A 19,762-nucleotide genomic window follows, 5' to 3' on the forward strand; every position below is an offset into this window, starting at 1 on the left:
CCCAATAGTGACCAAAGGTAAAAAATAATGCTATAAGTTATACTTTATGTTGAGTATAAAAACGGATTTTGACATCTTGTACTATATTCTTCATTATCGTTGCTAATAATTAATGGATGTAATAATAACAAGAATAATGATAGTAATAATTATAATTATTATGAGGAAGACCATTACGTCACTTTTTTTGGCCTGCCTATCTCTTCTTCTCTCTCCACCCCTACCCCCCCCCCCGCCACCCCACCATTAATAGAAGGTAGGGTCGCGTCAAGGTAAAAGCTCCATAACATGACATACAGGATCTTGACAAATTGGCTTGCAAACACCAGGACAACATTTCTGATCTCCTTTACAATCACTGTCAGTTTCACATCCGGGTGCTAAGAAGTCAGGACTATCTAAGACGCACGGTCTGAGTTGTCTAACTGGGCACTCACCTTCTTTCTCTGGAGATAGCGATTTTACCCGTGTACAATATTATCTCGTCAAGATGGTAACTTTCAGATTGTAGACAACAACACGCCTTTCTCTATACGCTTCCTAGAAAAGCGATATCCACATTCTCTTAAAATGTGCGCGGAAATATGGGTGGAACTGTTAAGAGTAGTCTCGTTAGTTCAGTCAATCGTTCTACATAGGTTTGTGTGCTTATGTTTGGATACTTCCGTCTTTGTGGGAACGTATCGTAAGTACAAGGCATGATAATATGGAAGACGGACCACGTGGTTCACATGGAACTGACAGTCGCGGTTAGTATTATGACACATGTGTGCATGTGTTCTTGTGACACCTAGCTTGTGAACACAATTACTCAAGGAGGGAAGCTTGTAAGTCTTCATAGTTGGCATATGGATGCAGTATGCTTGGTAGTTGTGCTCTATTGCTTTTAGTTGAGGTAATGTTAGATTAGTAGACGCAAAGTCCCCAAAACTTGTAAACTCAGGAGGGGATGCTTTTCAATACTTCTTTTATCTGTATTCTATGTGAAAGTCAGATGTGATTTGGGTTCAGCTGAGGTCCATATGTCAAAAGTATGTAAACATGATATCTAAAGAATGAAAGCTTTGACCTCAGATTAGGTGAACCAAAATTAGTACCAGAACACTATTGTTTTTGCTGAAGGTCAAAGTCAGTTGGAGTCACCAATGATCAAATAGTGAGCATCTCGTAAATAAATCTCAAGATGGTGAACTTGGATATATCTGATGTTTAGTATAAACATGTATAACAGTGGATGCACATCAGTGGAAGTTGGTTGTCAACATCTTTCACTGTGATTACATTCATGTCACCTTTAGATGCGTCTTGCTGTACTTCCTACGTCAAATGTGTTCAAATCCTCAATGTACAACATGTCCGACTCATTACAAAATAGTGATAGTAGTCATCACAACCAGATCGAATGTTTGCAGTCTGCTTCAAAAAGTAACTTTGTTGTTCATGTCCTTTGCACACCCTGCAGCCTTGTAAATCACCTGGAACCATTCAGTTGTGTCGCTTTGATCAAATATGACTATCTGGTTTGACAAAATCTGGCATCAGTTTGCAACATATTGACTTACCGAGTGGCCTACAGTCAAGGCAACATTCACCATCCGGTGTATAGGTTTCGTAACCGACAGGGCAATCAGGAAAGGCACAACGAACTAAACTGCAGTCAATCCCTGGACGAGGATCAAGGTCAGAGAATTTGATGAAAATGATTCTAAGCGTACAGTATATATATATATATATATATATATATATATATTTATATATATATATATATATATTTATATATATATATATATATATATATATATATGTAATAAATGTGTATATATATGCCTTACATTCTAAACAGTCGAATATTGTCAAAGGCTGTTTCAAAAGTTAAAATATAGCACCATTCTGCATCTACATAAAGATCCATTCTATCAAGATTTTCTCAAGACCCCTTGCCTGGACGACATAACATCACACCCCCGTCCCCTCCCATCCCATCCCGCCCCTAGTAGAGATAGGTGGTTTTGGTTGTCTGACAGAATAACGCGATCAACAAGTTTAAGAATATATGAGTGATGACGGTGAATAAACATATCACAAGAGGAGACTTTTTTTTAGTGCAGTGTTTATCTTAAAAATATTTTCTTGTAACCTTTATGTGTGCTATAGGTGCTAAGATATAGTTTTTGAAATATACTTGCAAATATAGTTGTGAATTTAATATCGTAGCAACAACTGTGAACGGTGAAACTGAAATATGGATATGAACTGGACAGTAGATGACTCATAGGTGTTAATGTACATAACGAGAGAAAGAACAAGATCATTTGAAATTCAAATAGAAGGAAGGTGGTGAAGGTGGTGAATTGATAATGATTGAATGAAAATCCTCAAAATCGGGCCCTTTTGATTAAGAAGTGTCATCTTTAAGCTGTTATGGGGAGCCATTCCATTGAAATTTAATATATCCAGAAATTCGAAACTTCGACTGGTTCACTCCATTATTTTCACACAAATTATTATCTCAAATGTTGGAATTTCTTGTAAAGGTTTGTCTTTTTGCTGAAATTTTGAATATGTATATCCTCCGTATATCATTAATATGGGGAGGTCATATACGCACCGTACGTCATGCAGTCATGTATAAACACTTTTTATCTACCTATAACATTATCACACACAGGACAACACTCATCTTCTCGCACGGCTGGGATAGGACAATCCGGTATAGCGCATAACACAGTCGAGCAATCGAGTTTGCAAGTTGGACAACACCCTGGACCACCAACATCTACCGTGTAGCCCACAAGACATAGTGGTATATCACAAACGATGTTTTCACATGGATCTAATGAAACAAAGTAATGTAAATTAAAACAAAGAAGACAGAAAGAGAGAAAGATTGTACTTAACTTATTGACCAACCAAACAGACGACATATAAACTTACTTGAGTCACACGCAGCCTCACAATCAGCTTGACTGAGGAAGTTGTTTCCATTTCCCAGGCAACCACCATAGGTGAACTGCACACATTCACCATCCCCAAACCCCCACCTCTGGAACAAAGCCTCACAAGGACCGACTTCTAATGGTAGCTGGCAAACTGGAGATAGAGAGGGCGTAGTGTCGGTACTCAATCACTCAGGATGAATACGTCAATTATGACCGCATCAATCAATCAGTGTATTGGGGTATAACATTTTGAAGAAAACCCACGATCTATAGAAGAGAGTTTACGTCAAAGTTTGACACTATCCTGACCAGAGGTTCTAAATAGGTGGCCCGCAGGCCACTTCTAGAGAAAGATTTCAATTAGGCCCGAGAGAAAGACAGGACCACAATCCTTCACTTAACATGTATGCTTGCCCTTAATGTCTTCGTCCTGAGCACCCTACCAGATTAGCATGTACATTGATCAATCTAGGTATTGTACGATTTAAGTTCCCTTCGGCAGTTTGGCCATCTGTTCTTACCAATGCTTCCGTCTGATAGAGTCGTACTTCTTACAACTGACAATGATGCGAATAGAGGGGCGTTGAACATTTTGAAGTCTGGTTATGAGTGATTTATGATACCAATCAAGAGGACGTTGCAATAGTCCAACTTGGAGTAACTAGAGTGTGCACGGCTGGCTTGGCTGCATAAGTAGCAAGCATTAGCAGATCTGATGACATTTGCGACATGTGCACTCACTGTCATACCATAGTCGAATATAACTCCCAGGGTTTGTTTGGACGGGAACGTCCACACCAGCAACAGTTACAGAGGGCAGATTGAACCAGTTGGGCTCTGAACCCAATCGCAATAACTTCGGTTTTGTCGGCATTGAGTTTCAGGAAATTCTTCGACATCCATGATTGCTACGAACGTGGACGCAACTGCACGATTTGTAACACCTTTGTCCTATTTTGTTCAAGCTGATTGGTAAAGAGCGGTTTCAAAACATATCCTTGTCTGCGTCTTTTCTTGCCACGGATTTACCACACATTTAATGTTTAATAGGCTATATAGGGATATGCAAATGAGGTTAAATGTAAGAATGCCTATTACTATGGCAGTGTTCCATAGCATCGGTTAGTTTGAACTTTTGCAGAAACGGGGAACTTAGTCATAAACTTCGTACGAACGAATTATAGGATTTCCTAATTTCCCAACGAATGAATAGTATTTTCGAATGTCATTAGAGAAGTTTCGTAGTCTCATGATGCGTAATATATTGATAGGGTAGTTTATTATTAGTACTGTTTTAGAGAAGAAAATCAATGTGACAAGTGTAGAAATAATCCGTGACATGTTGATATCGCGAAATTAATATGCTGATACTATTTTCTGAAATACTGATATCTAAATATAACATATTACTTTTATTCGTGAATGCTGATGTAAGGTTGTAACATACTGATTCTAATTTTGATACAGTAATATGGAAGCACCAAGCATCACATACTGATTTTGATATTGGATCATGGTGTTATTGGATCATGGTGTTATGTTGTAACATGATATTCTTCCTGACGTGGGCTTTGAAACTATATCAATAAAAACCAAAATACAAAATACACATAAACCATGCCTTATTTCAACTAACAACCAAAGTAAACCAAGCTCCAAGGAACTTTAGACTTGTAGATCATGAAGAACTGAACTTTGAAACATTTTGGGTTTATGTGCATATTGATAAAGGTTGGAATGTTAGATCTAACTTAAAACTGGTATACTGTATCGTCAGGAGATCTAGGGAAATTTAGAAACATCTCCATATGTGCCGCATGTGCTGAATGAAATGTCAATAAATGTTTACTTTCCGCTATATGATTCGCTACCACCCCCCCAACACCAACCCACCCCATCCCGAACCCACCACAAAGCTTCCTCTCCGACGAGCTTGCTATATTTTCGTGGTATATCAGGAATGTAGACCCAGTCGGTAAAGAGGCAATTGTGCGAAGGAGCGCAAACGGTCATACCACATTCGGAATGGCTGAATGTGTTGCTCTCAGTAAAGTGACCATTGCTGCCAATTGAATGATCACATATTTTACCCCTACCTACATATCATAAGTAAACCTCCTTATTCGCGCAGTATATACGTATCACGACCTCTTTATACACTCAGTCAAGATTGGCTAGTAGAACTCTAATGTCAGCACATTGTCTGAACTTAAAAGGTAAATTCCTACCTGTTGTTGGTCTGCACTGGGGACAGCAGTTATCCTTCGGTTGATAGGTTTCCGAACCTTCTGGGCAAATCACCTGAATGCATGCAGTAGTCGAGCAGTCGAGGCCACAGGTGGGACAACAGTCATCTCCTTCAAAGACTGTGGTGTATCCTGGTGCACACTTGATCTGAGGACACTCAACATCTCGACAAGGATCTTCGGAAAATTAAATATTCATGACTGTTTTCAGTATCTATAGTAATGTCAATAAAGTAACTAGTTGTCTTTTTGGGGTTGGTTGTGAATCTATGAAATATTGGCTGGGTGAATGTCACAGATGTTTGGATATAAGTTAGTCTAACTAGAGATCTCTAAGTGTAGCCCAGACCCATTTAGATGACACCAGTGTTAGAGCTGTAAACTGTTTAAGCTGAATTAACTGATGGAATTACAATGGAATTGCGATGTAAGGATTGTAGACTCAGTTTGGCTAACAGTTTTGTTTCATTTTGAAAATCGATTGTTTATCAGTTACTGAACCTACCCTACCGTCTATACCTGGAACAACATTGTCTTGCGGATGTGAATGTTTCAAAACCTTCCCCGCAATTTGGGTTTATACAGCTTATGGCGCTACAATCATATTCGCGGACGTTCTGAATATACAGACACATGCTACTCCTTATCTTCATTCTATGAAGTCTTAATATTTATAATAATAATAATTAAAAATAGAATAATAATTAAAACAAACAAAGCCATGTATATTTGCTGCTTTGATGCCAATACTACACCAATAGACAGGAGCGTAGCCAGCCCTCGTGGTGTGAAAGGACAAAGCCTTACAAGTTTTATAAGGACAAAGTTTTATTGTTAAATCAGGGTATTTCCGTTTAATTAACGTTTGTATTGATATGACCTTCAAGAAACTATATTTGCCCTACCTTATGTTACGAATTTGACTTTTTAAGGAGGAGGGGAATCTGTTATTGACGTCCGTTCTGGGAACAGGTTTGGGAAAAGTTTGTTTCGGTAATTGGCCTTAGTGTAAAGTTGTGCTATCACCAGTCGGGGAACGCTTATATCTAGATGACTTATATCTAGATGACTTTTCATGGCACCATGGGCTCTACCCTCTGTTAGGAAGTCGAATTTTAGAGGGTGGGGGAGACATCAAATTTTGCTGACGCCCGTCTTGGGATGGGTCTAAGTAGAGGAAATAAATTATGTTTCGGTAGGGGGAGCTTAGATTCAAGATGGCGCTTTCCTTTGCATCATTTTAACTACATTTTTGAATATGACGTTTGGAAGAAAATTTAGGAGAAGGGAAAGGAGGAGGCACTTGTTCATATGCTCCCATTACGGCCCTGTATATGTTAACGATATACTAATATATAGAAGTACCGTACGTGTTGGTAGGTAAACGCAGATATCTCATATCTCTGTATTGACCCAAATGGAGATTTGTTTCTATTAAATACGACAATCGATTTCCATACGACGCACGCCGAAACTTTCATTAGAAGTGTCAATTACTGAATCAAAGTTAACTTGTTCAAAGAATTCTCGTTTTATGCTTATCCAGTATCAAGTAGCCCATACTATAGCTGCTCAGGTTCAATTTTTTCGTCGTCCCGCTTCGTCCAATGGGGGCACTTTAACTCATGCCCTTTCCACTCTAGCTACGCCACAGCCAATATATGGTGGTTAACTGTGATGTAGACAGTGGGGGAGAGGCCCACACAACAAAATTTTGTATTACACAGTTATTTTTCCAGGCCTAATGTTTATGTACCGTGATCATTCCATATTACACAATGTCTGTACCTTTAACTGGACTGCATTCCCCGCAACAACTACCGTCTGGTATTACTATCTCTGAACCAACAGGGCAGTCTGGTACAAGACAAAGGACAGCAGAGCAGTCTAATTTACACCCGGGACAGCAACCCGGTCCGTCGTAGTCAACTACTTGTCCTTTTGGACAGTTGGGAATGTCGCAGAAAATATCACGACAGGGATCTGGAGAGAGGATATTAAAAAGCGGACGGTAAAAGAAACGGTTTTGCCGCAATTTTAAGATGGTAATAGTTTCAGCAAATACTTCTACTCACCTAAAGATTCATGCGAAACAGGATAGACAAAGAGGTCCACATCTTCCGCTATTAACTGTAAACAATACCGTATAATGTTGTACTTGCTTGTACTACCTGTTTCGTGGACAAAACGATCGTCTGCAAGTTCAGAGTGCTTTTTGGTTTCCCATAAAAGACAAGCTATGCAGTCACACTTTACCGAACTTGCAAATTTGTGAAAAGGCTTAGGATGCAATGACTATAAGACGGATCGCAAAGTCGGTAATATCTATATTACGGTTAGATTCGTCCGACACGGCAACAAGCAGGAAGGCTGTACTCAAAGCCGAAGATTTCGTTGGCACAAATCTTTCGACAAGCAACGGACAGATCGTCGTTTCTCTACAGTTACTAAAATCGTAGGGTCTCCACTGTTTGTCAATGTTAGAAGAAACATTCAACAAGAAAACCAAATCATCAAAAGAGGATTTAAATTGTTTTTGGTACCATAAAAGTAGTAAATGTTAATAATATTATGCAGTTAACATGTCTATAAATGTTAAAATATGTTGTGTTTGATACAAAAATGATCTGCAGCGTTGTAGCTTAGTCCATTATGTTGAGAGGGGTAACTTAATTTGGCTTTAAATAAAAACAAACTGGAAATATATCTATAACGTAAATCACTTCTTGTGTGGCAGATGACGTATAAGGAACACATTTATATTTTATGTATTCTGAAATCAATTTCTCATTTCACTACTCAAAAATGTATATTACATGCCAACTTTATACATCACGAGTAGAACCCCTGTGACAAATATTACCAGCGGTACAGCTAGGACCCTTCCAATGTCATATGCGAGTTAATTGGGTCACACTTCCGGTGTCCATGCATGCTAAGTTCTTCGATACCGCCCTAATTACCTTTCGGGGAAACATTTCGTTCTGTAGTTTTGATTTTAAGATGAAGTCACGTAAGATGGCGCCTGGGCACGAAAACCAACAAATTGATCCACTTTCAACCCAAATCTCTTTACATTGATATTGTTACCTCGTGATCATGACGGTATGACGTCAATGGAAGCATAACGAGTCTCTTGTGAAAGGGAATAGACATGTTAACTTCTGACTATTAGCTCGATCACAACAGGGTATTTCCTGGTTAAAGGTTGGTTAGTGATCTACATTGTACAGTGTATTTTATAAGAACATGCAGACACAACACATGATCTGCAATGTTTGAGTTCGAATAATTAAACATCTAACCATCTGACCTCATGTTGTCGCTCGGTCTGTTTTTGTCAGATAATGTTATAAATTCTGCAAACATTTAATTTATTCATTAGCGATGAAATCTGCCATTTCATCAGGACGTGGTTTTTGAACAGATATGCTAATATATTCATTCATATAAACTTTACTTCAAGAACCTTCGTATCTCTTCATTTGTAGGAAGTATAGGACTTAAAAGTAGCAGAGCTCTTTTCGTTTATCCATTTGTTTACTTACCTACAGACTTGCAGGATTTCCCGCCACAGCAGTCATCACAACACACCTGGTCTGGTTTGCAATCACATGTTTGGCTTCTAATTACGTCAGCACAAAAGACATCAACCAATTTACAATCAAGGCACTCTTCCGGCAAATCTTGTTATACGTAAACAAAAACAGTAAAATCACATTTCAACAAAATGACGTCATGCAAACTCAATGATAAAAATCATATAATAAAGCAGATTATCATATTAAATAAAATATTTGGTGTAATCAACTTGAATACATTGTTGACTCCAGTGGTTCATTTTTAAATCATGTTGACTTCCAGACTTCCAGACAACATGGATCTTGTTTTGCATCCTGTACCAACAATTCCAGTATTTTGTATGTTTTCTCTCCAACAAGAGGTCACTTTTTTTTTTAAATTTACAACCTTATAGTTAACTTTTTCCTTCAAAGCGGTCCGGCGCTTTTCATGATTACAAAAACGGTAAGTGGATATTTGTCATAACACACAATGATTGCCCTTTTATCAATGCATGAAGAGGGGCAAATAAACTTGATATCGTTTAAAGCTGTTGCGTCGTTTTGTACAGAATATGCTGCCTATAACGCTTGAACGGTAAGGCATGTTATGGATAGGGAAATACATTTGCTGTTAGGACGAACGGAACCAGAATGTTTCAGGCATAATGTTGTACGTTTTTGTGCATTCATGTTTGGACACATGCATAATGATTATGTGGTACATTGATGGGTAACATATCCTCACAACCCCCCCCCCCTCACCTTCCCCTTCCCTCCATCTCTCTTTCTCCACCTCGCTCTCCGTCTTTCTATCTCTCCCAGGTTTTGTAATCAGAATACCTTGCTTGAATAATTCATATTCCTTAATGAAAATCATATCAGATAGACGGGACTCGTCTCAATTTCAAATTTAACGATGTTACCGTATCAAATTCTAAATCCCACGATTTGTAACTAATACGCTATAACATCTCTAGAAAATCTTTGAAGATGCGGGTTGTGTTTTTTTTATGTGTTATGTATATTGATCCAAGTAACGCATATAGTGTATGTTTAAAAGAGCGCTGTTTTTTATTAAAATAGAGTTCATTCTTTGAGCTTTCTTTGTCAAGAATTTGACCCATAAAATAAGTATACAAAGTATAAAATTTAAAGCAGTTAAATGAAGGCAAGAATTAGTTCAACATGCTACAACCTCACGGGGGGATTGGGACTTTCAACTACATTCCAATAAAATTAAATTCCTCTGAAATGTATTTGTGTGGCTGAAAATTAGTCAAATGGCCATGCTGTTGGTCTTAAATCTGGAGAAAGACCATAAGACAGCGGCATAACTAGGACTTGGAGAGATAAACAAATCTCTTCCAACCATGGTTGAGCTTGGCTGAATTTGGACTTCACTTTGGGAGCGGATAATTGTTTACGGTTAACGGGTTAACTGCTTTAATTGTAAACTGGTTAACAGACTTATTTTTTTGACAGTTAATCAGTCATTTAAAATCGTCTGGATTTTTTTTTCTGCCGACGCCATTACTAATGTATTGATTGCCTTGAGTCATATTTTCAATCATCGTTACTGGTTTCTTCTATTTTTCGATTTTGTTGTTTGGTGAAAGAGCATCAATCGAAGTACAATGATTTTGAGAAATTAAGGAGTATTGAATGTGTTATAAAGCATTTTTATATTGTTTCGGTAAATGTAAATATTACTCCAAGCGAGCAGACGAAAGGGTTGGAGTTCAGTCTGCTTAACATGTTATTCTTCTAGCTCAAAATCTAAACGGTCAAGATATAGAAATTTGCAGTTGTCATTATAGGCCCAGCTATCATGTGGTAGTTATAGGATATGCCATTTCAAACCTCTCTGTATATGTATATGCCATATGGGGATTATAAAACCTAGCTTAGTGTGTAAGTCAATGACACTATTAATGGTCATACGATACCTAGATACAGTGCATGTACCGCGAATATTGTCGGTAGATATAGGCTTACCTTCACAAACCGAGAATTCAGCGATAGTCAAAAAAGGGTCATCACAGCGTCGGGCCAGATTAAAGAAACATGAATTACTATAGATTTCACCATCGGAGCCACAGACGGGATCGAATTGCAGGGTACAAATGCGTGACTTACACAGTTGGTCGTCTATAAGAACGCAAAAATGATTTACGATAAAGCACAAAGAATGAATCCTTATTAGTCAGATGTAAAAACCTTTCAAGAGTAACAACGGCACAGATGACTAAATACTAACTTAACATTAAAACATTGACGGACTAAAAGGAACTGTCAAATATGTAAGATGACTGGGATATATTTTGATGTATAAAAAAAAGAATTGTTTCTTACCACACGTGCTGTAATGGTCAATGGTCAAACTAGGGTTGTCGCAGACCTGAGCTTGGTCAAATATACATTTGTTACTGTACGTAGTGCCATCTGATCCACAAATCGGGAAATATTCCAAAGTACAAATGCGGGGTTCCCTGCACCTGTCGTCATCTGTTTGGTGCAATAAAACACTTCATATATCATTTGTATGTATCATGAATAAATACAAATAGGAAAAGGAGTATAATTATTTTATCGACTGAATATTTACCACAAATTAAGATGAAAAAGTTCCTCATTTAGGTTAGCCATTCCATCCCTCTCCCGATCCCGACCCCACCACACCCCACCTCACAGCTCCATTGTATTAATAAATCCATTTTGTTGTATCATGTGTAATGTATATAGATCCAAGCAACACACATAGTGCATGATACAAGAGCGCTGTATTAAATTAAAATATTATGCATTCTTTGAGCTTCCTTTTGTCTAAACTTTGACTAATAAAATAGGTATATAAAGTTATAAAAATCAAAATAGTAAAAAGTAAGGGGCTGGAATTATTTCAAAATGCTACAGCCTCGTGGGGCTTTCAAATACATTCCAATTAAATTGAATTCCTCTCAAATGTATTTGTGTGGCTGATAATCACCCAAATGGCCACGTTGCTGGTCTTAAATCTGGAGAAAGACCCTCAGACAGCGTCGTAACTAGGACAATGCAGAGCCACCCGAGGCCCGGTGACAGGTACCGAAAAATAGGAAAATACCCAGCCAACGAGGTCGGCCCAATTTAAAAATGAAAGATAAGATTCTCTCCCTATGCCAACCAAAATTGCAATGCATAGGAAAACCTGGCCTAAGCAGAGAAATCACGAGAATGCATATCCTGGCGTTTAGTAATGCGAAATATAAAACAATCTCGTCCAATTAAGTCCAACTATGATTGAGCTTGGCTGAATTTGGACTTTGGAGTTAGAATTAGCACGGAAGGGTTGGGGTTCAGTCTGCTAAACATGTTCTTCTTCGGTAGTCAAGTAAGGGTCAACACAGCGTCGGGCCAGATCAAAGAAACATGCATTATAGATTTCACTATCGAAGCCACAGACGGGTTAGTATTGCAAGGTACAAATGCGTGACTTACACAGTTGGTTGTCTATAAGAACGCAAAAATGATTTACGATAAAGCACAAAGAATAATTCCTTATAAGTCAGATGTAAAACCTTTCATGAGTAACAACGGCACAGTTGACTAAATACTAACTTAACATTAAAACATAAACGGACTAAAAGGAACTGTCAAAATGTAAGATAACTGGGAGATATTTTGATGTATAAAAGTGAATTGTTTCTTACCACACGTGCTGTAATGGTCAATGGTCAAACTAGGGTTGTCGCAGACCTGAGCTTGGTCAAAGATACATTTGTTACTGTACGTAGTGCCATCTGATCCACAAATCGGGAAATATTCCAAAGTACAAATGCGGGGTTCCCTGCACCTGTCGTCATCTGTTTGGTGCAATAAAGCATTTCATATATCTGTTGTATGTATCATGAATAAATACAAATAGCGAAAGGAGTTTAATTATATTATCGACTGAATGTTTACCACAAATTAAGATGAAAAAGTCCCTTATTTGGGTTAGCCATTCTATCCCTCTCTCCCACCACACTCACAGCTCCATTTTACTAGTAAATCCATTTGTTTCAAAGATATTTTAATGGGTTTGCCAAAATGGAATGTTCCGCTCTCTCTCGAAATGTGTGCCCCCATCACAAGATTAAAAGCCTCTTCTGCCAGCATGAAATGTGTAGATAACCAGGTGTAACATCAGCAACTCCAATTGAATTTGTGTTATTACAACTTTACAGTTACATATTAGTAATACGTATTTAACTTACCACACGTGCTGTAATGGTCTATCGTCAGGGTAGAGTCATCACAGAGCTTAGCTAGATCGAAGAGACACTTGTTACTGTAGGTTCTTCCGTCAGATCCACAAATCGGGAAATATTCCTTGGTACAAGTACGAGGTTCATTACACCTGTCGTCACCTCATGGGTTAATGAAATGGGTATTTGTATGATTATTTTGAAAGGAGGGAAAGTTTTATTATTTGGTGATTATTTGAGTGTATATATACTTTATTGATGTGTCACAGCCATACACAATGTTCACAAGTAAAGCATGGTGCTACATATTGGTGTACTTGGTTGCTTACGACGGCGCAAAGTGAAAATTATTTACCTCATTATTCAATGACGTTCATAGAATTTCAATATTCATATATGGGCGGGGTATATAACGATCCTGACGGAAAATATATTCGAGCAAAACAACGTTCAAAATTGTAAAATTTTCTACTTTTATTCCACCACTTGAAGTTAAGATTTGAATAGATAAGCTATTTATTTATTTCGGTATGGCATCGTGGGGTCAATGAGGAAAATCATAGAAAAGGAGCTGATCGAATACAAAACATCCTGCAGCTTAGCATATAAATAATTACGTAATAAGAAGATGCAGATGTACGCCATAAATTTGCTATAAGCTGCAATTTATCTTATGAAAACGAAAACGAAAACAAAGACTTTCGCTAACAGTATAGGCCTATATATATGTAGCCTCCTAGCAACAGCAAGGATGTTTCGATTGAAGCGACTCGTTAAAACTCGGGTCACTGGATAGTATGGTCGCATTCAACATTCTCACTGAATCAAGTAATATAAAATCCGTAATTGCCAAATAAGAGGAAGTTTGTAAAAAGTGACGTCACAGATCTCTCTAATTTGCGTCATTGTTTAGTTTTTTAAGAACGTTTTCTCAGGGACCTCGGATGCCGACTTTATCATATTACTAGTTTCTTGATAACACACTTGCTCTCGGGGAGGGGATGGTGGGGCTTGTGCCAAGTTAATTTAGTCGGGTTTGTTCCTGTTTATGCTAGGTAATCAATTAGGCTTGAGTCCCTTTCTATCCAATATGTACGAACACAAAGGCCATCAGAGGAGACGCAAATATACAGTCTATGCGATCATTATATATGCAAACCGCATTCAGCAACATTCACTATAGCACGATATTGCAGAGTGATGTCGTTTGTTTATGCTACTCGCCCACTTTCAGGATGTTGAACACGATGTATAAATAGCTCCTGAGCTCTTGGCATATAATATATATAGCCCCCAGCACGTACCAATCCCGTGATAAGCACGGTATACGTCGTGACACATCCTGAACAGATCGTGCTTGTTGGCGAACATATGGCAAGCCGTTTTAACATTTACCTCGCAATTCGACTTAAGTCGAATACATTTCACTTAAGTGGAATACATTCTACTTAAGTGGAATGTTATTCCACTTAAGTAAAATGTATTCCACTTAAGTGGAATTCAATTTCACTTAAGTGGAAATGGAAATTTCTATTTCACTTAAGTGGAAATGCATTCCACTTAAGTGGAATTGTATTTCACTTAAGTGGAAATGCATTCCACTTAAATGGAATTGTATTTCACTTAAGTGGATGCATTTCCACTTAAGTGAAATACAATTCCACTTAAGCTAAATAGCCCATCTATTTCACTTAAGTGGAATACAATTCGACTTTAGTGAAATTCTATTCCACTTAAGTGAAATACAATTCTTCTTAAGTGGAATGCATTTCCACTTAAGTGGAATTGTATTCCACTTAAGTGGAATACAATTTCACTTAAGTGGAATAATACCTTTTGGGCGTCAATTTCACTTATGTGGAATTCTATTCTGCTTAAGTAAAATACAATTCCACTTAAGTGGAAATGTTGGTATGTGGCTTATATATAAATACAATTTAGGGTAATGTTCGTCGTAACGCATTCAATTGCTCATCACATATGATGATGTAGTCGATCCTCGTTGCACGTGTACATCATGGCTATGGCTAATCATTCACAACTAACATTGCTGGAATGCGATCAAATAATTGTTGTTGTTAGAGACACAATTCGAAGTGTTGTTTCCTCACTTGCACAGGGGAAAAATCAGTATGATGCACAACAGAGGCGACTTACATCCTGTTTAAGTAACATAGGCCGTTACTTTTTAGATAGTGAAACTTTTGACGAAATAAAAGATTCCATCCAAAACCCAAAATCCAAAGAAAGTAATACGTTCTCTTGCCCTTGTCAATGCGTTTTTGGCTGTAGCTCCAACCACTTGTAATTTATTTGCTATGGCTTTATTTTGGTAATGGTATTCGTCAGGTACCAGGTCAGGTACGTACGTACACACACCTTGCACGGATGTTAAGTGCTAGCTGGATCCCGATGGAAAGCCGATATTCATTGTGCACATATCGAAACCACGTACGTACGTACACGTATCGCGGCAAGTTGTTTATAATGGCGCGCAAAGGCATGGCAAAGTTTGGCGTTGGATGTACTAGCCAATCACATTCCACTTAAGTGGAATAGACTAGCCAATCACATTCCACTTAAGTGAAATAGACTATCCAATCACATTTCACTTAAGTGGAATGCATTTCCACATAAGTGGAATTGTATTCCACTTAAGTGAAATAGAAAGGACATTCCACTTAAGTGGAATTGTATTCCACTTAAGTAGAATACAAATTCACTTAAGTGAAATGCATTTCCACTTAAGTGAAATACAATTCCACTTAAGTGGAATGCAATTCAACTTAAGTGAAATAAAATTGAGCTTAAGTAAAATGCTGTGACAAGTTGATGAATTGAGCTTAAGTAAAATACAATTAAGCTCAAGTGGAATGGTATTCCACTTAAGTGAAATATAATTCCACTTAAGTTAAATAGTATTCTGCTTAAGTGAAATTGAATTCCACTCAAGTGACATGTATTCGACTTAAGTCGAATTGCGAGGTAAATGTTAAAACGTCAAGCCGTTTTAACATTTACCTCGCAATTAGACTTAAGTCGAGTACATTTCACTTAAGTGGAATACATTCTACTTAAGTGACATGTTATTCCACTTAAGTACAATGTATTCCACTTAAGTGGAATTCAATTTCACTTAAGTAGAATTTAATTTCACTTAAGTGGAAATGGACATTTCTATTTCACTTAAGTGGAAATGCATTCCACCTAAGTGGAATTGTATTTCACTTAAGTGGAAATGCATTCCACTTAAGTGGAATACATTTCCACTTAAGTGGAATAACATTTCACTTAAGCTAAATAGCCCATCTATTTCACTTAAGTGGAATACAATTCCACTTAAGTGAAATACAATTCCACTTAAGTGGAATGCATTTCCACTTAAGTAGAATTGTATTCCACTTAAGTGGAATACAATTTCACTTAAGTGGAATAATATCTTTTGGGCGTCAATTTCACTTAAGTGGAATTCTATTCTGCTTAAGTAAAATACAATTCCACTTAAGTGGAAATGTTGATATGTGGCTTATATATAAATACAATTTAGGGTAATGTTCGTCGTAACGCATTCAATTGCTCATAACATATGATGATGTTGTCGATCCTCGTTGCACGTGTACATCATGGCTATGGCATTCACATCTAACATTGCTGGAATGCGATCAAATAATTGTTGTTGTTAGAGACACAATTCGAAGTGTTGTTTCCTCACTTACACAGGGGAACAATCAGTATGATGCACAACAGAGGCGACTTACATCTTGTTTAAGTAACATAGGCAGAATTCGTAACTTTTTATATAGTGAAACTTTTGACGAAATAAAAGATTCCATCCAAAATCCAAAAAAAGGTAATACGTTCTCTTGCCCTTGTCAATGCGTTTTCGGCTGTAGCTCCAACCACTTGTAATGTATTTGCCAAGCCTTTATTTTGGTAATGTTATTCGTCAGGTACCAGGTCAGGTACGTACGTACACACTAGCTGGATCCCGATGGACAGCCGATATTCATTGTGCACATATCGACACCACGTACGTACGTACACGTATCGCGGCAAGTTGTTTATAATGGCGCGCAAAGGCATGGCAAACTTTGGCGTTGAATGTACTAGCCAATCACATTCCACTTAAGTGGAATAGACTAGCCAATCACATTCCACTTAAGTGAAATAGACTATCCAATTACTTTCACTTAAGTGGAATGCATTTCCACTTAAGTGGAAGTGTATTCCACTTAAGTGAAATAGAAAGGACATTCCACTTAAGTGGAATTGTATTCCACTTAAGTAAAATACAATTCCACTTAAGTGAAATGCATTTCCACTTAAGTGAAATACAATTCCACTTAAGTGGAATGCAATTCCACTTAAGTGAAATAAAATTGAGCTTAAGTAAAATGCTGTGACAAGTTGATGAATTGAGCTTAAGTAAAATACAATTAAGCTTAAGTGGAATGGTATTCCACTTAAGTGAAATAGAATTCCACTTAAGTTAAATAGTATTCTGCTTAAGTGAAATTGAATTCCACTCAAGTGAAATGCATTCGACTTAAGTCGAATTGCGAGGTAAATGTTAAAACGGCTTGCCATACGAACAGCCCAAAAGCTTTTAAACATGCTCAAAACTTTTGGCGACGTCCTGTGTCAGCTAAATATGCACTTGTTGTGTTCGTGATACATCGTGCTGTGTTCGTGATACATCGTGTTTGACACGTGTTGCTCGTGCAGTGCACGCGATCCCCTCGTGGAACGATTTTCGGTACGTACATAATACGAGGTATTCACGATGTACACGATTAGTACGAGCTAAACACGAGGTCAGTACGTTGATAAATGAGCATAATACATCCTTCACACGTCCTTGATTAGACCTCAACTCGAGTTTACTACAAGTTTACTACGAGCTTAGTGCGTGCCTGTCATGATAATCACGATCTCAACAAGTGATTATCACGAGCTCATTTCAATGGCGTGGAAATGGTCACGTGGTACGGACGTTTATAGGCTATATGTCAATAACCAGACTCTCGTCGCCCCTACCACCAGTGTGCAGCAAGTGTTCAGCGAGTTTCATCATAAGAGCAGATTCACACCGCATCAGTAGAACTATGCCACCCAAGAGAAGGGGACGCGGGGGAGGGGCAAGCTTCTTCCCCAGTTACGCAGGAGCCCAAGGAAGAGACCGCACGCATCCGAGCAGACATCCGAGCAGACATGCCAGCCGTTACCCGAGCTGGCACCCGAGCAAGCACCAGAACCGTCACCCCATCAGGTACCCGAAGATCTTGCGCCCGCCGTCTTCGTGTGAGCAAGGTGACGGCAGTAACGACCGTGACTACAGCAGTTCTGTATTGCAGGTAAGCAGTAAGCTGTCGGTCTGCCATGTTGCTGTCTAGTGTATGCCTACTGTTTTGTGGCTTAAACTGCCAGCTTGTCACATATACCAAACGGTACGCCAATTTTGGCCCGTTGAAAGACCGGGTCCGCAGAGAACGTATCGAAAGCGTATAGATCGGGCCGTGGTCGTGTTGAGCGCGTAGAGAACACGCCCTAAGCTTGTATTAAGGTCGTGTTAAGGTCGTTTAAAAGTCGTGCTGTCTCATAGTCAAAACGCGCATGCTCGTGGTAGGCTCGAACAAAGTTCGTATTGTACTCTTGGTGAACTCGTGCTTTACTAGTAGCACAGATTAGATGTACAGGACTTTCTTGGATTCTCTTAGTGACTACGATCAACCAGAGCTCGTTAAACATCGTGTTTAACATCGTGGAAGTGGGCGAGTAGCATAATAGAAGGAGGTATAGGCTACTATTTGTTAGAGGATATATCATGATAGCATACAACATAAGTATGTTACCTTGACCGCAAAATGAATCTCACCATGCATGAAGACATACAAATCTTACTATGACGACATAAGTAATCATGGCCATATAGGTATCTCATCATGATAACATATATGTTTCAAGTTGGTTTACCATAATGCCAGATAAAAAGATCAATAATATTACGGTGTATATAGGGACATCCAGTAGTGACTAAACTCAAGGGGTTGGGGTGGAGGGGTGGGGGTCGGAAGGCACCCAAGTAGCTTGCTTACCATCGGGAACACATTCTCCTTTGTGGGCTATAGTAAGGTCCGGATTTGCACAGATAGCCCGCCTAATCTCACAGCCGTTCCCGTAGGTTACCCCGTCAGACCCGCAAATAGGTTTACCATTTTGTCCACACTCATAGTCACATGTAGTACTATCATCATCATCTGAAACTTTACGAAGCAAATATACCGATTCACGCTCTATAGTACTCTAATCTACAGTCATGCGGTCTGTTGGCGACAACACTTGAATAGCACAAATTCATAATTTGTTGGGGGGGGGGGGGGTGGCGGAGAAGGGTGATTTTATCATAGACTACTTTAGCATTTTGGATACTATGCACATGCACCCCATGCATTTAGTTGGAAGGCTGAACTTTCAATTTTCCAACGGTTAGATTAAGTTTCGCAAGAAACAGATGAAAGTGTAAGGTTTTTTGAAAAGAGAAGGAACTAGGGAGGGGGTTATGTTGAATATAAATGTATGATGTTGAACTGCATCTTAATGGACATGATAAACGCCTTGTGTAACACAGGCCGACAATTTATTTGCAATTATTTGACCGATTGACCGATTTCATTGGTTTCTACAACTTTTTAATTTACGAGATTCCGATATTTCGAATATTCAGCTTACTAATGTGACCAGGGAGCAGCCACCAGGGAGCCTCCACCCGAGCTGATTTTGCCTAAATC

General features: G+C 38.5%; 1 protein-coding gene across 9 annotated transcripts in view; it reads right to left on the bottom strand.

Moving 5' to 3' along the window:
* LOC139971577 (uncharacterized) overlaps positions 1 to 19,762 on the bottom strand; it is a 53,784-nt gene that overhangs the window by 20,474 nt on the left and 13,548 nt on the right. For all 9 annotated transcript variants that reach the window (XM_071978187.1, XM_071978184.1, XM_071978182.1 and 6 more), the window contains exons 4-14: positions 19,070 to 19,237; positions 12,984 to 13,136; positions 12,438 to 12,590; positions 11,101 to 11,253; positions 10,744 to 10,896; positions 8,734 to 8,871; positions 6,974 to 7,168; positions 5,168 to 5,362; positions 2,935 to 3,090; positions 2,648 to 2,833; positions 1,563 to 1,664 (exon numbers count right to left, since the gene is read on the bottom strand). In XM_071978187.1, coding sequence (XP_071834288.1) covers positions 1,563 to 1,664; positions 2,648 to 2,833; positions 2,935 to 3,090; positions 5,168 to 5,362; positions 6,974 to 7,168; positions 8,734 to 8,871; positions 10,744 to 10,896; positions 11,101 to 11,253; positions 12,438 to 12,590; positions 12,984 to 13,136; positions 19,070 to 19,237 — 1,752 coding nt within the window. The remainder of the gene's footprint in view (positions 1 to 1,562; positions 1,665 to 2,647; positions 2,834 to 2,934; positions 3,091 to 5,167; positions 5,363 to 6,973; positions 7,169 to 8,733; positions 8,872 to 10,743; positions 10,897 to 11,100; positions 11,254 to 12,437; positions 12,591 to 12,983; positions 13,137 to 19,069; positions 19,238 to 19,762) is intronic.

The sequence above is a fragment of the Apostichopus japonicus genome, chromosome 8, assembly GCF_037975245.1.
Source record: "Apostichopus japonicus isolate 1M-3 chromosome 8, ASM3797524v1, whole genome shotgun sequence".
NCBI lineage: Eukaryota > Metazoa > Echinodermata > Holothuroidea > Aspidochirotida > Stichopodidae > Apostichopus > Apostichopus japonicus.